This window comes from Leuciscus leuciscus (assembly GCF_965113295.1).
Source record: "Leuciscus leuciscus genome assembly, chromosome: 3".
NCBI classification, from domain to species: Eukaryota; Metazoa; Chordata; class Actinopteri; order Cypriniformes; family Leuciscidae; genus Leuciscus; species Leuciscus leuciscus.
In genome coordinates, this window is record NC_138727.1 from 56847708 (window position 1) to 56865341 (window position 17634).

At 37.6% G+C, this 17634-nt stretch overlaps 2 protein-coding genes across 2 annotated transcripts in view; both read left to right on the forward strand.

Moving 5' to 3' along the window:
* LOC309493626 (hemicentin-1-like) overlaps nt 1–17634 on the forward strand; it is a 281640-nt gene that overhangs the window by 16869 nt on the left and 247137 nt on the right. The window contains exons 3-4 of the mRNA XM_082162762.1: nt 3152–3499; nt 3598–3846. Coding sequence (XP_082018888.1) covers nt 3152–3499; nt 3598–3846 — 597 coding nt within the window. The remainder of the gene's footprint in view (nt 1–3151; nt 3500–3597; nt 3847–17634) is intronic.
* LOC309493867 (B-cell receptor CD22-like) lies at nt 10169–17531 on the forward strand. Its single transcript, XM_082163142.1, has 5 exons — nt 10169–10294; nt 10383–10625; nt 10709–10814; nt 10985–11030; nt 15356–17531. Exons 1-5 carry the CDS (start codon nt 10291–10293, stop codon nt 15455–15457), a joined length of 501 nt encoding a protein of 166 aa, XP_082019268.1. The 5' UTR covers nt 10169–10290; the 3' UTR covers nt 15458–17531.

Consider the following 17634-nt stretch of genomic DNA (forward strand, 5'->3'; position numbering starts at 1 on the left):
ATCTCCTCCAATAATTATATTGTGAGTGTTATGTTCCGCAGCAAGATTAAAAATTTTGCAAAAAAAATCAGGCCTGTCAAAATTGGGAGCATAAATATTCAAAAGGACCAATGGTACAGAATTCACTGTTCCAGAGACGAGAAGGTATCTTCCACCTGGGTCAGTTATCATGGACTTAAATATAAATGGAATAGTTTTACGAATAAGAATCGCTACCCCTCTCGCTTTAGAAGAAAAAGTAGATTGGTAAACTTGTGACAACCAAACAGCTCTCAATCTCCTCTGATCAGTTGGGCCAATATGGGTTTCTTGTAAGAAAGTAATATCTGATGACAAGGACTTTAAATGTGAAAATACTTTACCCTGCTTAATGGCTTTGCCAAGACCTCTACAGTTCCAGGATGTAAAAGTAATAGGACTTCCTCCCGACCTACTTGACTGATTATCCTGCATTAAAATAAAAGTATAACAGACAATTTGAACTGGCACAAGAAAAATATAGATCTGGCAGATTAACAAAGAACACATAAACACACCCCAGAACAACCCCAGAGCCGCAACAAAGAACTAAGCGGCACATCCCAAATCCTGATAGGAGACTGCCGGGTATAACAGAGCCAACTAAGCAGCCAGACTAAAGTCGACAGCTCCGCGATCTCCTCTATTGTACATCTTATACTGCAGCATAGAGAAAAGAAAGAAAATTAAAATAAAGTAAAAAATAAAATAAAATAAAAAAATTGGGCAGACCAAATAATTTCTACTGCAATTGGAAAGAGTGCAAATGAGAATATGCAAAACGCATAACTTCAGTGATAAACACACCCGGCGCATCAAAACACAATAGACTACCATAAGACAAATTTCAGCCACCTATGCAATAGGGCTATGTCTATTGCACAATACACAAACAGCCAGTCTGACTCTTTGTCGTTTGTGATAGAGTTGGCAAACCGTTCTGCAGCTGCTGGTGAGTCAAAGACGTTCACTGTTTTGTTATAGGTCACTTGAAGTTTGGCTGGAAAGCGCATGGTACACTTGGCTCCAGCATCGGCCAGCTTATTCCGAGCACTGTTGAAGGCTTGACCACTGTTCGTCCGACTGTACTGTACTGTACTGTATTTCATTTTATTTTTCTAAACTGTTTTAATTATTCTTATTTCTTTTTATTATTTTTATTTCTTCTATGTAAAGCACTTTGAATTGCCATTGTGTATGAAATGTGCTATATAAATAAACTTGCCTTGCCTTGACGTTGTGCTATAACCTCTGCAGTGAAGTCGGGAAATATTGACACCCTCTCATCCTTGTAGCTAAGCGGTGCACGCTGTCGGCTTAGTCGTAAAATATTCCTCACGTCTCTGTCGTTATGAAGTTTTGCGATGATGACCCTGGGTGGCTCTTTTTCTTTTGGCTTTGGCTTAAGGCTGCGATGAGCTCTATCTATTTTGACCGGTTTGCTGAAGTTTTCTTGGCCAAGTATCTTTGAAATCAGCTCAGACACAAACTCAGCTGGGCGGCTGTTTTCCTCACCCTCTTTGATACCAACGATTCTAATGTTGAGCCTGCGTGAGCGTCCTTCTAGGTCGTTAAGCTTGGCGCTGAGACGAGTGTTGGCTGCTTGAAGTTCCTTACAAGTGGTCTCTAGAGCCGTTATGCGGTGGTCGGCATCTGTTAGAGCCTCATCCATGCCATCTATGTGACGTTCCACTTCGTGATGTTTGCTCTGTAGTGTAGCCAGGTGTGCGTCGATTGAATCAAGGCGTCCCTCCATAGTCTTTTTTGAGGTCATCAACTAGCTTGGAAACACTAGTTAACTGCTCTTCTCCTTGCTTTGTGATAGCGGCTAGTATTGCTTCGTTGCTAGCCTCAGTAGAGGATGCATTTTTCTGGCTTTGAGCTTTGCTCCTTTGCATGTTCGACGTAAAAATGAGCCCACTAGACTAGAATACAACTTAAACGATAGTCTATGACATAAAAACGATTGCTGCAGTATACATTCAATAAAACAAGAGGATTTTACACAGAGCTCCACAAAAGTGTGACCTACTCCATTACGGCACACTAGCGCCCCCCGTTGCTCAACTCTTCTGACTGTACTTTACAGTAACATGCTTTTCATTTACAGTTTTTTACTGTAACCTTTTGGGCTTCTGCAGTTGGTCACTGTATTTCACAGTATGCAAATGCTGAATATACAGACATTCCATACTATACAGTATTCAGTACAATACTATACAGTACTTGCAGTGCATACAGTATTTATTCACTCACCACTGTCAGGTGTCAGTACTACTTTATTACGTAATAACAAAATTTGTTTACTTTGTTACAATATATAAATAAATATTTCTTCTCTAACTGCATGCTTTGGATTCTGTGTTCTCCATCTTCCATGTAGTGTCTAACGAATGATCTGTAGTGTTTATAATATTGACTGATGTGTGTAAGATCTGAAAGCATTGTTTGATTTTGCCAGAAGAGTCAGAGATTCTCTGAATGAGTTTTGAACATTTGCTTTTGTGTTTAAGGTTTTGAGAAAGTGAGTGATGGTTTCAAGAAATGTGTTTTAGCAATTCAGAAAAACTGTAATTGTGCAGCTTGTTGTTTTCGGCTGATTTCTTGGTTCTCTCTTCACTCCTCTGTCTTAAAGTAATTCACACTGAGATTATTTATTCACATTTATCTTATATTTCCTGTAATGAGTCGCTGTTTTCTAATAGTAATAAAGTATTGTCATGTTTTCATGGCCCCCCATACACAAAAGAAATATATTTGAAATATATTTTCAGTATATATTTTGGAATATATGCAAATATTTGAAATTGGCCCAATAAATATATTTCACACTTAACATCATATATTTTTGTTATATTTCAGAATATATTTCAATGTATTTTTTTTTCTCTGTATGGGTCCCCAAAAGTGTCAAAATATATGTGGCATATATTCCAAATACATTGAAATATATTCTGAAATATAACAAAAATATATGATGTTAAGTGTGAAATATATTTATTGGGCCAATTTCAAATATTTGCATATATTCCAAAATATATACTGAAAATATATTTCAAATATATTTCTTTTGTGTATGGGCCAATATAACAGATAAAACAACATTTACAGTTTGATGAATTCTGTGTTTCAGGGGTTTCTAGTGATGGTTGGAGAGTGAGTTACAGTCCTTCACACATCTGTGCACTAAAGGACTCAACAGTGATAATGAGATGCACTTATAAATACCCTACTGGACATCAGATCATGAAAGTGTTCTGGACAAAAGGCCCAATTCAAAAGGGTGTTAAGCTTCAAGATCTGTCTGAGGACCCTGAATACAGCCAGAGGCTTCAGTATCTGGGAGATAAACAGCAGAACTGCAACATCAGACTGAGTCATGTGACACTGAAGGATTCACGCAAGTACTATTTCAGAATCATCACTGATAAACCTGGTGGAAAATATACTGGTGATCCAGGAGTGAATCTTACTGTCACAGGTGAGTTTGATGAGGTTTATCTCTTCTTCTGTGCATTATGTTGAATAATAATCAGTGTATGACAGCAGCACTAGATATAATGTGTGTGTTGTGTTCAGATCTTCAGGTGGAGTCTCCTGAGAGAGTGACAGAGGGAGATTCAGTCAATCTGAGATGTAAAAGCAGCTGCGCTCTGACTGACAGAGCAACATTCATCTGGTACAGAAACTCACAGCCATTAACTGAGAGAAGAGACAGAAACAATGAACTCCTGCTGCAGTCAGTCAGAAGAGAGGATTCAGGCAGATATAGCTGTGCTGTAGACGGACACACTCACATCTCTCCTGCTGTTCAGCTCAATGTCATGTGTGAGTACAGATTGACTTTTCAAACATTACAAAGAATAAATATCTGAATTTATGATTTATAAAAATGTTTTAACCACTATTTTTAAGACTGCCCCTCCCCGACACCATTGGGACACTTGCCATTATACATTTATAACAATAATATCTTAGTCTAAACCTAAAGTAATCTTGACAAACTATATAGCATTTGAAAGCGTTCAGACTGTAGTTAACCCCCTGAGGTCTACGGTATCGCCGGCGATACCAGCTCGCTTTTTTTTTTATCAGTGTAAAAGAAACTCATAAATACTCTGTTGACTTTGATTTTTCATAGGAGTTTCGTACATCAATCGATTCTGTTAAATGTGTATTATTTTTGTGTATACTCATAATAAAAACAAAGTGTTGAGCTTTTCGCCAAATAAAGAAAAATAAACACAAAGCGAGTTCTGCCTTCTCTCTGTCAGTGTAGTCCATTCTGAAACGCGTCCGAAAATGAACTGTAACTCACCGAATACTTCTCACACAGACACGTGAGATATGTCTTTATGAAGCTTGAAATCTCTTCTTTTAAATGAAGTAATTTATATAAAAAACAAATGTTTTCAACTCATGTAATCCGTTTGAAAGCAAGGAGAGGTACCGTTTTTCCTTCTGCCTCATTATCTCTATAATGAGTTGAGGCCGCCCCGCCCCCGGCGCTATTCAAATGGTAAATAGTTTAGGTGATCTAGTATGCATCGCATACGCCCCCCCGATCAATGCCATAAAAACACAGTTTCTTCATCAGACTTACTGATAGTTCATCGCGTTTTGAGTATGGCACGCTTCTCCAGTAAAGACGCCCTTCAGATGATTCTGGACAGCGAGGAAGTTACGAACGGCAGCATTTTGAAGAGCGAATTCCGCCGAGGACACAATTTCGGAGTAAGTTTAATAGTCTTTTGTCTTTTATTTTTCGTGTTCGCATTTATGAGGAAAAAACAATATTACGTGACAGTTCTCCATTATGGACGCGAGCGCTCTGAAGGCGCACTAAAAGACTTTCAAACTTTCACAGAGACCTCAAAACAGAAACTACAAATCCTTTCTTTAAAACGAATTTCGTTTTGTATCAATTGTATCTTAATTTTAATAATTTTTTCATTAACAAATTTCCTGGATTTAAAGTAAATATAGGCTAGCAATCACAACATAAGGTGCTTGAACTGGAGATCATCATTAACCAGACCGTAGCCTACTCGCCTCATATGTCTAAAAAATGTGAAATATATTTACAGATTTATATATTTATATACAGGTTTAGCAATTTCTATATCTATTTTTGTCAAAAATAAAGTCATCAACTAAGATGTTAGCTGTTCCAATGTTGACTATATTCAAACTAATGAATACATAGATAAAATGTAGGCCTATAATCATTTTTTTTTACAAAGAAAGAGTACACTTGAAATATTGTTGAAATTGTAATTATTGTTGTAATTGTAACCTTTTGAATAAAATAGCTAAACATATTTACAAGATAGATAGATGTAAGCAAAATCTTAAATGGTCAATATAAGTCTTCTTCTAAATATATATTTTGTCCTTGCATTGTGGCTCAGTCAGTTTCACACCTGAGTGAATGGCTCATCATTATGCAGAGTGGGTGGGACATTGTATTCTCAGGTGTAAACCACTCCTCGTTCACGCCCCCCTCGCATATTGGCTTTCCAAGCAAAACCTGTTTTACATCAATTTAAATCAATGTATGGTTTTATGTGAACGATAAAGCAAGACTATTTTCACATAATTTTGAAGAAAAAACTCTAGGCGAGGACATCCATTAGTCAAAAGTCTTATTGACACATATTTACTATGTGTTTTGTGGCCTTTTTTAGTTTTTAGTTTTTTCAATAACCATGCATAAACATTATTCTCTCAAAAATGAAAACATGTACATACACGTGGCTCACATATTATGGTAGCCCTGTTTGTGCTATATAGAGTGAATTTACACCTTTGCCATTAATATGTTTATATGCAACTGAAAAAAGCACAAATGTCAGGGCATGTCAGAACATCTCAAGGGCCCCAAAAACAGCCCAGACCCCAGAGGGTTAAGATCGCTTAATCCATTATGGAAATCGAAGAGTCCTTATACGGTCACCAGAGGAGTCTGGATGTCATCTAGTGGAAAAGTTTGGTACTGCGCTCAAAAAATCATACCGATTTTTTTTTTTTTTTTTTTTTAAATATCAACCTAAAATTTGTATTAAAAAGTTTTTAAGATTTTTAAAGATTTGTAAAAGGCACCCATTATGCAAAATTCACTTTACATGGTGTTTGAACATAAATGTATCAGCAGTCTGTGTACACAACCACCCTATAATGATAAAAATCTTCCCATTCTTCTTTTTTAATCCCCATAAATCATAAACAGTGTCTCAGAACAAGCGGTATGCTTTCTCACGCACCCCTGCCAAACTGTGGAGCCAGGTAGTGTTGCTCTGCACACTCAGACTCCACTCTGGGACGGGTAGCTGGATATAGTATATGGTAGCCATGTTCTTCCATGTCTCAATTCTCCCTCGACACAGACCGTTCCTATACTTTGCAATCGAGGGACGGGCATACCAGTACAAAGTCCTTCCTGTCACCCGCCGTCTTTACGAAGGTCGCGGAGGCCGCCCTTTCCCTGTTACGGGAGGTGGGTGTTCGCATCCTCAATTATCTCAAAGACTGGCTCATCTTGGCCCACTCGCGAGATCAGTTGTGCGAACACAGGGACCTGGTGCTCAGACACCTCAGCCATCTGGGGCTTCAGGTCAATTGGGAAAGAGCAAACTCGACTCCAGTGGCAGATCAATTGCCTCAAGTTGCTCACAGTATTCCTTGCTCTCCGCCGGTTTCTGCTGTTGCTGCAAGACAAGCATATACTGGTCCGAACGGATAACACATCGATATGCGTAAATAAACTGTCAAGGTGATCCACACTCCCATCTAATGTCGCAACTCATCTCCTCCTCTGGAGTCAGAAGCCCCTGTGCTAGACTGGTGCCCATATGTGGTGATCCTATGTGTGTTCTTCCACGGGTAAAAAGACTCAAAAATAATTCACTGTCCTTGGAGAAATGTAGGATCTTCTAAGTTTTTAACTCAAAGTTAAAGGGTTATTTAACTGACTTATTTAATTTATTTATTTATACCATCATAGTGAAAATGGCAGAACAGTGACAAGTAGACGTTAACAAGTAGGAACAGCAGTGATTGACTTCTCTGTGTAAAGCCCTCTCCTTCTCCAAGGGTGCGGGGGATCAGGCGGTTTACACGAGGCGCTGGAAGACAGTGTTTGTGCCGTTTTTCTTAGGGATCCCAATTCATAAATCACTGACGTAACTCATAGTGATGACTGAATGGGAACGTCTAGGTTACTAATTTCACCCCCTGTTCCCTGAAGGAGGGAAGGGAGCCAAGGTGAAAAAGACGTACAATGAAATATATTAAAAATGTACTTGAGTATGTTTTTAGTACAATACAAATATACTTTAATGCATTTTTAATACATTTAACAGTTCGTCTTTTTCAACTGGGAGAAGTTACGTCCCGTTGCCGTTGAGCACCACTCGGCTCCTCTGCGAAAACTTGGGGGGTGTCTCTGATCGCTTCCTTTATAACCACAGCACGGGGTGTGGTTCACGATGCAAATCTCACTTGACAATGTCCATTGGAGCGGTTCTGTTAAAACTCGATGATATGTTCTCAGGCGCGATCTTAATTCGTCAGTCATGCAACGTCTCGGTTCCCTCCTTCAGGGAACAGGGGTTACATCAGTAACCTAGACGTTATATACAGTACAAATATATTTTAATTTTTGATTGAAATTATTGCTAGGGACAAATTAGTGGTCACTGATTTGTTAAATAACAAATAATATTCTATCCTTGCAACCTTCCCTTGAATCCTACAGGGGGTGGAACTGAGACACGAGGAAAGGAAAAGAGGATACACAAATAAGAAATGAGAAGCGCTCTATTTGTATATTGGAATATTCTTGATCACTGGAGCGTCACTTTAAAGGTGAACTAAGTAACTTTTTTTACCTTAACTGAACAGCTTCGGAGTCATTGGAATGGTTATATTACTTATTTCGGGTTGAATGGTGGTCGTTTCGCACCCCCCTGGTGCCCGTGAGCGGAAAATACGCACTTGCAACTTTGAGCCGGCAGGCCGCCGGCCGCTGCGTCAGGAAGTCTCGCGTGATATCAGGTCTCGCGATGTAAACAATTGCTTTACGGCCAAAAGAAATCTGCTAAAATGCTGTCATTATTGCGCTCCCTCACGCTGTCCGAACCCGAATGAAGAAGACGTTTTAAAGAATGTCCCATCTGCTTTGATGTCGTTAATCTATAGCCTCTGGTGTCTGAGAATCACCAACGAGTTTTTACAACAGTGTTGTCAAATATCTATTCCGAAGCTGTGGGGGGTGCTCTAGAGAGAAACCTGCGAGCAAAAAGCGAGAATACAGCGAAGAAATCCCGAAACTACTGAGTGCTGCTTTAAAGCGTCAACAGCTGCGATCAAGGGATCTGCCCTTATGTTGTTAAAGTTTGGTTATTTTAAGAAATTCATAAATAATAAAGTTAAAGCAAGATGTCCTGTTGATTTATGCTTGATATATAATTTATATAAACTGCCAAGGTAAAGCATAAATGAAAATGATTGTGACGTGAAGGGAATTGAGAGAATTGAGATGTCCTTCAAGATGCTGAGTTTGATCAGTTTCTGGGTCACAGGCTGGAGGACGGAGGAGCGAGGAAACGAAGTAGCATCAAAATTGTAGTTATATATAAAAAAAATCTCTAAACAAATGCAACATGTATTTTTTTCCTGTCAGTTTTTGCAGTTGCACTATATATATTCATTGTAAAAAAGTAAAAAAATAAAAAATCTTCCTCAAACTTAATCCAGAACTGTCTGTATTTCAAATGTTTCAAGCCTTTCAAATTTTAGTCTTAATAGTTTTTCCTTGTTAACTTTTTTTTGCTTAAACGTACAGTATGTGATTTTTTTCGCCGCTAGGGGTCACTAACCTCTTACAATAACAAAGGCATAGTTTTTTTTTTTTACGCAACATTTGCTAAGAATTATGGATCTTGTCGTCAACGTCAAGCCGACCGATCTAATAATGTCTATGGATGACTGAATACATCAATGTTTTTATCATGACTGTGATATGAAGCAGTTCGGGATTGCTAAGAGACAGCTATCAGCTCCACACGTGACGCGAGTCCCGCGGATATAAAAGGAATGGACATCTCATTCTACCGAACTACACGCAAGTGCAGAATTACAACTCACAGGTCAGTTTATTAGACAAATTAAACTTGTGAGGTAACGCAGCGCTGTTTCACTTGGTCTAACATTACACTAGCACACTAAACTGTTGAAATTAATGTTATTCTATGTGTTGGTTTGTCTGTGTGAGACTAGCAGTAAGCTAGATCAACATTAGAATAACATACAGATCATATTATAAAATTTTATCATTGTTGATAAAAGTTTTATGTAAATGTGCTCACCTGTTTAATAAAGTACATGTAGGAGCGGTCGAAGTCTCGGACGTGGAGCTCTCGTTTACTGTCTATGGGAGCTCTAGGCATCTCGAAAACACCGCGCTGATATTGATTCTCGTTTAAGTTCTCCTTTTTTATCCAAAGTCTGCTTGCCATGGTCCATAATGTTTGAACGAAACAACAACAGCGTGCAAATAGACATTGCGAACTACACAGTTGTCCACGTCTGTTGCCTTGGTTACTATCAGAGGGCTCTGGTTCATAGCTCTGGTTGCTATGGCAGTACGAGCGGAAACCAGAGACAACGCGGATATGACGCCATTGACTGCGACAAAACGGAAATAAAGAAACGTGCCGTGTCTTCGAATTAAATTACAAATTTCTCCTGGTTTGAAAGTTGTTAGAAACAGTCGGGATAATGTAAGTACACAACTAAAAAAAAATATATAACATAGATATAGTGATTTTTGCTATTTTTAAAGCAAAAAAGTTACATACAATGTACCTTTAAACTTTTTCTTTAACTTTGAGCATTAAACAGTGAAAAATTAAACTGGGGTGTTTGCTGAAATTGTCCAATAATAACCAACTGCAGCCTTTCCTAGAACATTTTCCACCAGCCATCTCTGATAAATACTTTTACCTGACATCTGTAGATCCTCCAGTGAAACCTGTGATCTCCATCAGTCCATCTGGTGTAATAGTGGAGGAATATTCAGTGACTCTGAACTGCATCAGTGACTCAAACCCTCCTGCTCTGAACTTCAGCTGGATTAAAGGAGGAACGATTGTAGGATCTGGAAGAATCTACAACATCTCAAAGATCAGCTCTGATGATAGTGGAGAATACAAGTGCAAGTCCATCAATGAACATGGAGAGAAATACTCTGATACTGTGACTTTAAACATCATGTGTGAGTAAATGATCATCTGCTCATTGTTCAAAAACTTTAAAATCATAATTTTCTAATATGTGTTGTGAATTTTCATTTTTGTCTTTAGATCCTCCCAGAAACGTCTCAGTGTTGATGAGTGGATCTGGTGTAATAGTGGAGGGAGATTCAGTGACTCTGAACTGCATCAGTGACTCAAACCCTCCTGCTCTGAACTTCAGCTGGTTTAAGGAGAATGAAACCTCAGTTGTTGGATCTGGACAGAGTTTCAGTGCACTACAGAGTGGACTCTTCTACTGTCAGGCTCACAATCAACATGGATCTCAGAGATCAGACGCTGTAACTGTCACAGGTGAAGCTTTTATTAACACACTCCTGTATCTTCACATCATTCATCAGTTTGGAGAGTTAATCATGATGATCTTCCTCTTTCAGTTCATCATGTTGCTGGTGGGAATGTGATTGTGATCACAGCGGCATCTGGAGGATTAGTCTTCATCATCATCTTCGTCATCATCTCCGTCATCATCCTGTTTATACTGTGAGTTAAAAAACTGCAGTGATTGTACAAGTTTTGTACACTTTTGGTCTAATGTAGAAGGAAATTATCCATTTGTGTTTGATTATTAGTAATCTTTAAAAACAGCGTTCATATTCTCTCTTAATTTAATACATTCGTCCAATGTCTGTTAATGTCTGTGATTATAACAGGAAGAAACAAAGGAGTGTTAAAGCTGAAGATCACACAGTGAAAGAGGTAAATCATCCAAACACAACACGACTTTACAGAAGCAGAAAATCAGTCGACCAGCCGTTATCTGTAGCCGCGTTTCCATTACCCTTCATATTGTGCAAATTGAAATTGCGAATTCAAAATACGCCCAATGGAAACACGTCAATTTCGCAAAAACTCCCATTTATCGCAAAAAAGTATTTACGCTCGCATGAGGGGGTTTTTCAGGCAATTCAAAAAAAGAATATTTTTCAAAACTGCAATGGAAACAGTTTTTGCGCATTTACAGTCACCTGACGTAGATGACGTGGTGTGTTTGGACAGAATATGAGACAGAGCTCTTTATTAAATTCATAAAAGACAAAAGAATGACAGAAATACTGGATTCTAAACCTCAATGAAATTCCACAATCAAGACCTCAGAGCAGAAATGAGTGAGAAAAACCCAGTAACACCTCATATGTGCCGCTCACAGTATAAGGGTCTTTCCTTGCCATTAATGCTTGGATAACACGCTTACGTTTCCTTCCATTAATAATAATAATGTCTAGTGCGGTATGTGGCTGTGATATATATAAACTTACCAACGTCCGTTGCCATGATTTTTGGAATGACTTATCGCGAGAGGAAAAAAATATGTTTTAGTCGCATGACATCGGTTAATGGAAACGCTGTCATTTCGCAATAGTTTTTTATCAATATTTACAAAAAAATCGCAAAAGTTTTGCGCAAATCTTTAATGGAAACGCATACCGACTTTACAGAAGCAGAAAATCAGTCGATCAGCCGTTATCTGTGTCTCGGCCTGTAACTGTATGAACTGATAGGAAACTAACATTATTAAAGTCTTTATTAACACACTCCAGAAAAAAATAAAAATAAAAAATAAAACTGAAGAAAACATTTAACTAATTGTTCCATGGTTTAATGGAATACTTATTTATTTATTGTTTTAATATAGGTTTGTTGGTCTAATTGCATAATAATTTACATATAGTGTGATGAATGAACATGTCACTTCATTTACTCATTCTGCTCTATTCTTCTCCACTCCATGTGTGAATCAATGAAATATACCTGTATTTTACATCACTACATTGATTTGATCTAACCTGATACTTGTTCATCAGCCTGATGCTGCAGTGAGGTGAGAAAATCAACTTTACTAGCACCAACTTAACCAGCACCAGCTTAACCAGTACCAGCTTAACCAGTATCAACTTAACCAGTACCAACTTAACCAGTACCAGCTTAATCAGTACCAACTTAACCAGTGCCAACCTAACCAGTACCAGCTTAACCAGCACAAGTTTAACCAGTACTGCAACTTAACCAGTACCAACTTGACCAGCACCAACCTAACCAGTACCAACATTACCAGTTCCAACTTATCCAGTTCCAACTTAACCAGAACCAACTTAATCAGCATCAATTTAACCAGTACCAACTTAACCAGCACCAACTTAACCAGTACCAACTTAACCAGTACCATTATAACCAGTGCCAACTTAACTAGTACCAACTTAACCAGCATCAACTTAACCAGTACTAACTTAACCAGTGCAATTTAATCAGTGCAACTTAACCAGCACAAACAACCAGCACAAAAGTAACCAATACTAACTTAACCAGGGCAACTTAACCAGTACCAACTTAACCAGCATCAACTTCACCAGCACAAACCAAACCAGCTTAACCAGCACAAACTTAACCAGTACCAACAAAACCAGTACCAGCTTATCTAGCACCATCTTAAAAAGTACCAAGTAAATCAGTTTAACCAGCACCAACTTAACCAGTACCAGCTTAACCAATACCAACTTAACCAGCACCAATTTAACAGTACAAGCTCAACCAGGACAAACTTAACCAGCGCCAACCTAACCAGCACCAGCTTAACCAGTACCAACTTAACCAGCACCAATTTAACCAGTGCCAGTTTAACCAGTACCAACTTAATCAGTGCCAACCTAACCAGTTCCAACTTAACCAACTTAACCAGCACAAATTTAACCAGTTCCAACTTAACCAGTACCAGCTTAACCAGTACCAACTTAACCAGTGCTAACCAAACCAGTACCAACTTAACCAGCTTAACCCTTTGAGGTCTGAGCTGTTTTCTGGGCCCTGGAGGTGTTCTGACATGCTCTGACATGCTCTGACATTTGTGTTTTTTTCTGTTACTTGTGACATTTTCATGGCTAAAGTCTGATTACACTGTATTCAGCACAAACTCTGCTACAATAATATATCAGCAGCATGTATGTAAAAGTTTGTAGTTTTGAGATAATGACATTTATGCGTGGTTTGTGAAAATACAAAAAAAAATTCTCACTGAAATAAGGCCATGAAACCCATACTGATTATTTCTTCACAAGACTTTTGAAAATTGTATGACGTAGCCTAGAATATTTGCTCCAAAACTATGTGAAAATCACCCTGACTGCTCATTCAGATAAGACAATATATTGATTTAAAATTTCTAAGACGTGTTTTGTGTGAAAAAGCCTTATGCGAAAAGGCGTGATCATCTCATGAATATGTAAGCCTTCAACACCTGAGAAAGACAAAGACACTCCCCTAACTGCCCTATTAGGAGCGATCAGGCCCTATCATTCAGAGCAACCTTGCACAAAGAATGAGGAGATTTAAAAAATAATGGCTTTTAGATTGTTTGGATTTATTTAAAACACAACATAATCCAAAAATACACAACAAATGACAAAAGAGCACATTGAAAACAATGATCCAAAGACAGAGACCTTTGTGCCATTCCTAAAAACATTGTACATACCTTTCATTTCCAAGGTGTTTGATTTTCACTTTACCATGTTCATATACAGAGACTCATGTGAATGTTGAAGTCAGCAGGACTCAGTTGCATCTGGTCCCTGAAAGAAAAAGAAAAAAAAGAAAAAAACTGTGAACATACTGATATCAAGAGAAACTATAGGGCTGCACGATTTTGGGAATAGATTTTAGATTTTTCTGGTTAAAATTTCTTTTTAAAATTCACAGAATACACACACACACACGTTTCCAACAATATATAATGAACACCAGGTTTGTTGTGCCTTGTAGGCATAGGCTACGCAGTGCTGCATAAAATAATAATAACAATAAATTAAATCTTCCAAAAGATTTCAAGAACAACTACGCTAGAGAAAAATATATTGATTATCATGTTACTTCAAATGTTTCCATTCGTTATGATGATATGAAATGAGATAATAGTAAAAACATAAAGCCTAATGTTTGGTGCATTTTTCCTTTCAAACGCAATCGCGCTCAAAAATATAATACATTCAAACGCACAGCGCGCTCCAAAATATGATACATTCAAACCCACAGCGCGCTCCAAAATATGATACATTCAAACCCACAGCGCGCTCCAAAATATGATACATTCAAACGCCATCGCGCTCCAAAATATTAAACATTATGGTTATACATATCTATGTTTGAGCAGATATCCACAAACAGTATTTAACAGTAAACACGGGTCTAAATAGTATAATATTCACCATATATCTAGCAACAGTTCAACTGCAATGTGAAGTTTATGCAACAATACCATAAACTAATAAGTAAGAATTTCTTACCTTACATCTTTCTTGTCTTCAAATCGCGTTCTTCTTCTTCTGAGTTAAATCCAATGTAAGCTCAGACGTGTCTTCCAAACTCGACGAAAAGCAGAGACTTGTGAAGTGTTTTGTGTTTGAGGTAACGAGGGCGTTCGCGTTCCATGTGGAGATTTGCATGTGAATCTCTTTTGCGCGAGTGGGCGTGTCGAATTAAAAAGTAATTAGCAAGCGTTTGAGATACTGGACATCCTGTTGGTTTTATACAAATTACTTAAACAGAGAATATTTGTTTTCAGTTTGAATCCGATCATTTAAAAGTACACACTTAAATGTGTATAAAGGTATATGGCTCATAAATGTGTGAGAAGTATTCGCTGAGTTTTGTTTCAGTTTATAGACGTGCTCAAGAAAAAAAAGTTCACCGCGACGGAGAGGCAGAACGCACACCCTGTTTATTTTCTTTATTTTACAAAAGCACAATGTTTTGATTTGATTGTAAGTGGACACATACAAAAGTAGAAATATCACAGATTATTCTTTTATATTTCTTTTTTCTGTATAACCATAAATGACGGAGTAATTTAAGTTTATGTTGCTGCTATGTGAAAAAAATCCAGCAAAACGCGTCGGCGCGTTTCTCGACCTCAGAGGGTTAACCAGCACCAACTTAATCAGTACCAGCTGAACCAGCACCATCTAAACAACCACAGATCATATAATCTGGGCAATAATATTGTTGTGCTCCTGTTTGTTTTGATTGTTTAGGCGATCAACTGTTCAGAGAGTGGAAGATGCATCAGTGATCTACAGCAGCGTCAAATGAGTGAAAGAGACCAGCAAACACAAAGCCTGTGTTCAATCGTTTAATGAACGATTGTTGTAATGTTTGACCATTTTAACCAGCACCAACTTAACTAGCTTAACCAGTACCAACTTAACCAGTGCCAGCTTTACCAGCACCAACTTAACCAGTACCAACCTAACCAGTACCAGCTTAACCAGCACCATCTAAATAACCACAGATCATTAAATCTGGATTATAATATTGTTGTGCTCCTGTTTGTTTTGATTTTTTAGGCAATCAACTGTTCAGATTGTGGAAGATTCATCACTGATCTACAGCAGCGTCAAATGAGTGATAGCCACTAACAACTTAACCAGCACCAACTTAACCAGCTTAACCAGTACCAGCTTAACTAGCACCAATTTAACCAGTGTCAGCTAAACCAGTACCAACTTAACGAGTACCAACTTAACCAGTACCTAGCTTAACCAGCACCAACTTAACCAATACCAACGTAACCAGTACCAGCTTAACTAGCACCAACTTAACCAGTACTAGCTTAACTAGTACCAGCTTAACCAGTACCAACTTAACCAGCAGCTTAACCAGTACAAGCTTAACCAGCCCCTTTTGGGCGTAATCATGTTTCATAATTTATGATCAAAACCTTTTCTAATCTTAAAAATATTGTCAGAAAGGTCTGAGTCTCAAGGTTCGATATTTTGTGACAGAAGTGATATTTGGACAGAAATGTAAATCTCATGGGAACTTCAAGTTTTGTGATATCAACTTTACTAATACCATTTTAACCAGCACCAACTTAACCAGTGCCAGCTTTATCAGCACCAACTTAACCAGCACCAGCTTAACCAATACCATCTTAACTAGCACCAACTTAACCAGTACCAACTTAACCAGAACCAACTTAACCAGTACCAGCTTAACTAGCACCAATTTAACCAGTGCCAGCTTAACCAGTACCAATTTAACCATTGAAAACTTAACCAGTACCAACTTAACCAGCACCGACTTAACCAGGACCAGCTTAACCAGCATCATCTTAACCAGCACCAGCTTAACCAGTACCAGCTTAACTAGCACCAACTTAACCAGTACAAAATTAACCAGTACCAACTTAACCAGTACCAGCTTAACTAGCACCAATTTAACCAGTGCCAGCTTAACCAGTACCAACTTAACCATTCAAAACTTAACCAGTACCAACTTAACCAGCACCAACTTAACCAGTAGTTTAACCAGCACCAGCTTAACCAGCATAAACTTAACCAGTGCCAGCCTAACCAGTGCCAATTTAAACAGTACCAGCTTAACTAGTACCAGCTTAACCAGTACCAGCTTAACCAGCACCAACTTAACCAGTACCAGCTTAACCAGCACTATTTTAACCACCACAGATCATATAATCTGGGCTATAATATTGTTGTGCTCCTGTTTGTTTTGATTTTTATGCGATCAACTGTTCAGATTATGGAAGATGCATCACTGATCTACAGCAGCGTCAAATGAGTGATAGAGACCAGTGAACACAAAGCCTGTGATCAATCATTTAATGAACGATTGGTGGATGATTGTTTAGTTGTGGAATAATTTACCCTTCTGTTCAGACCACAACCAATATAAACATGTTCATCACCCACATTAAGACTCATTTGTTCTCTTTGACTCTTTGTATATATATATATATATATATATATATATATATATATATATATATATATATATATATATATATATATATATATATATATATATATATATATATATTGGCTTTAAGTTTGTTTAATCTGTTAGTATATAATTTGTTGTTATTCTGTATTTTTATTTTTATTTTTTTCAGATTGGGGTGTAAGATTAGAAATCAGACAAGTGATATCTGCACAACTTATTAATATTTAAATGCAAAAGTATTTCATTTTATGTATTAATGTATTTTAATAGAGTTTTCTCTGCCTGTTTTACTTTGTATGTTTTTACAACTAGGACCAGTGCTTCAATAAACTGGATTCACAGCACTGGTAGGACCTCTAGTGGTTGACTTGTGAATTATTGTTCTTTTTTTATTATTCAATACCACAAGAACAAGAGGTATTACATATTCACAATATCATATTAACATTATACGGAAGCCCTGAACCGCAACGTAAAAAAAAAAAAAATACGTAAAAAAAAAAAAAAAAAATGCGTAAAAAAAATAATATGTAAAAAAAAAAAAAAAATGCTATCATTTCGAGATTAAAGT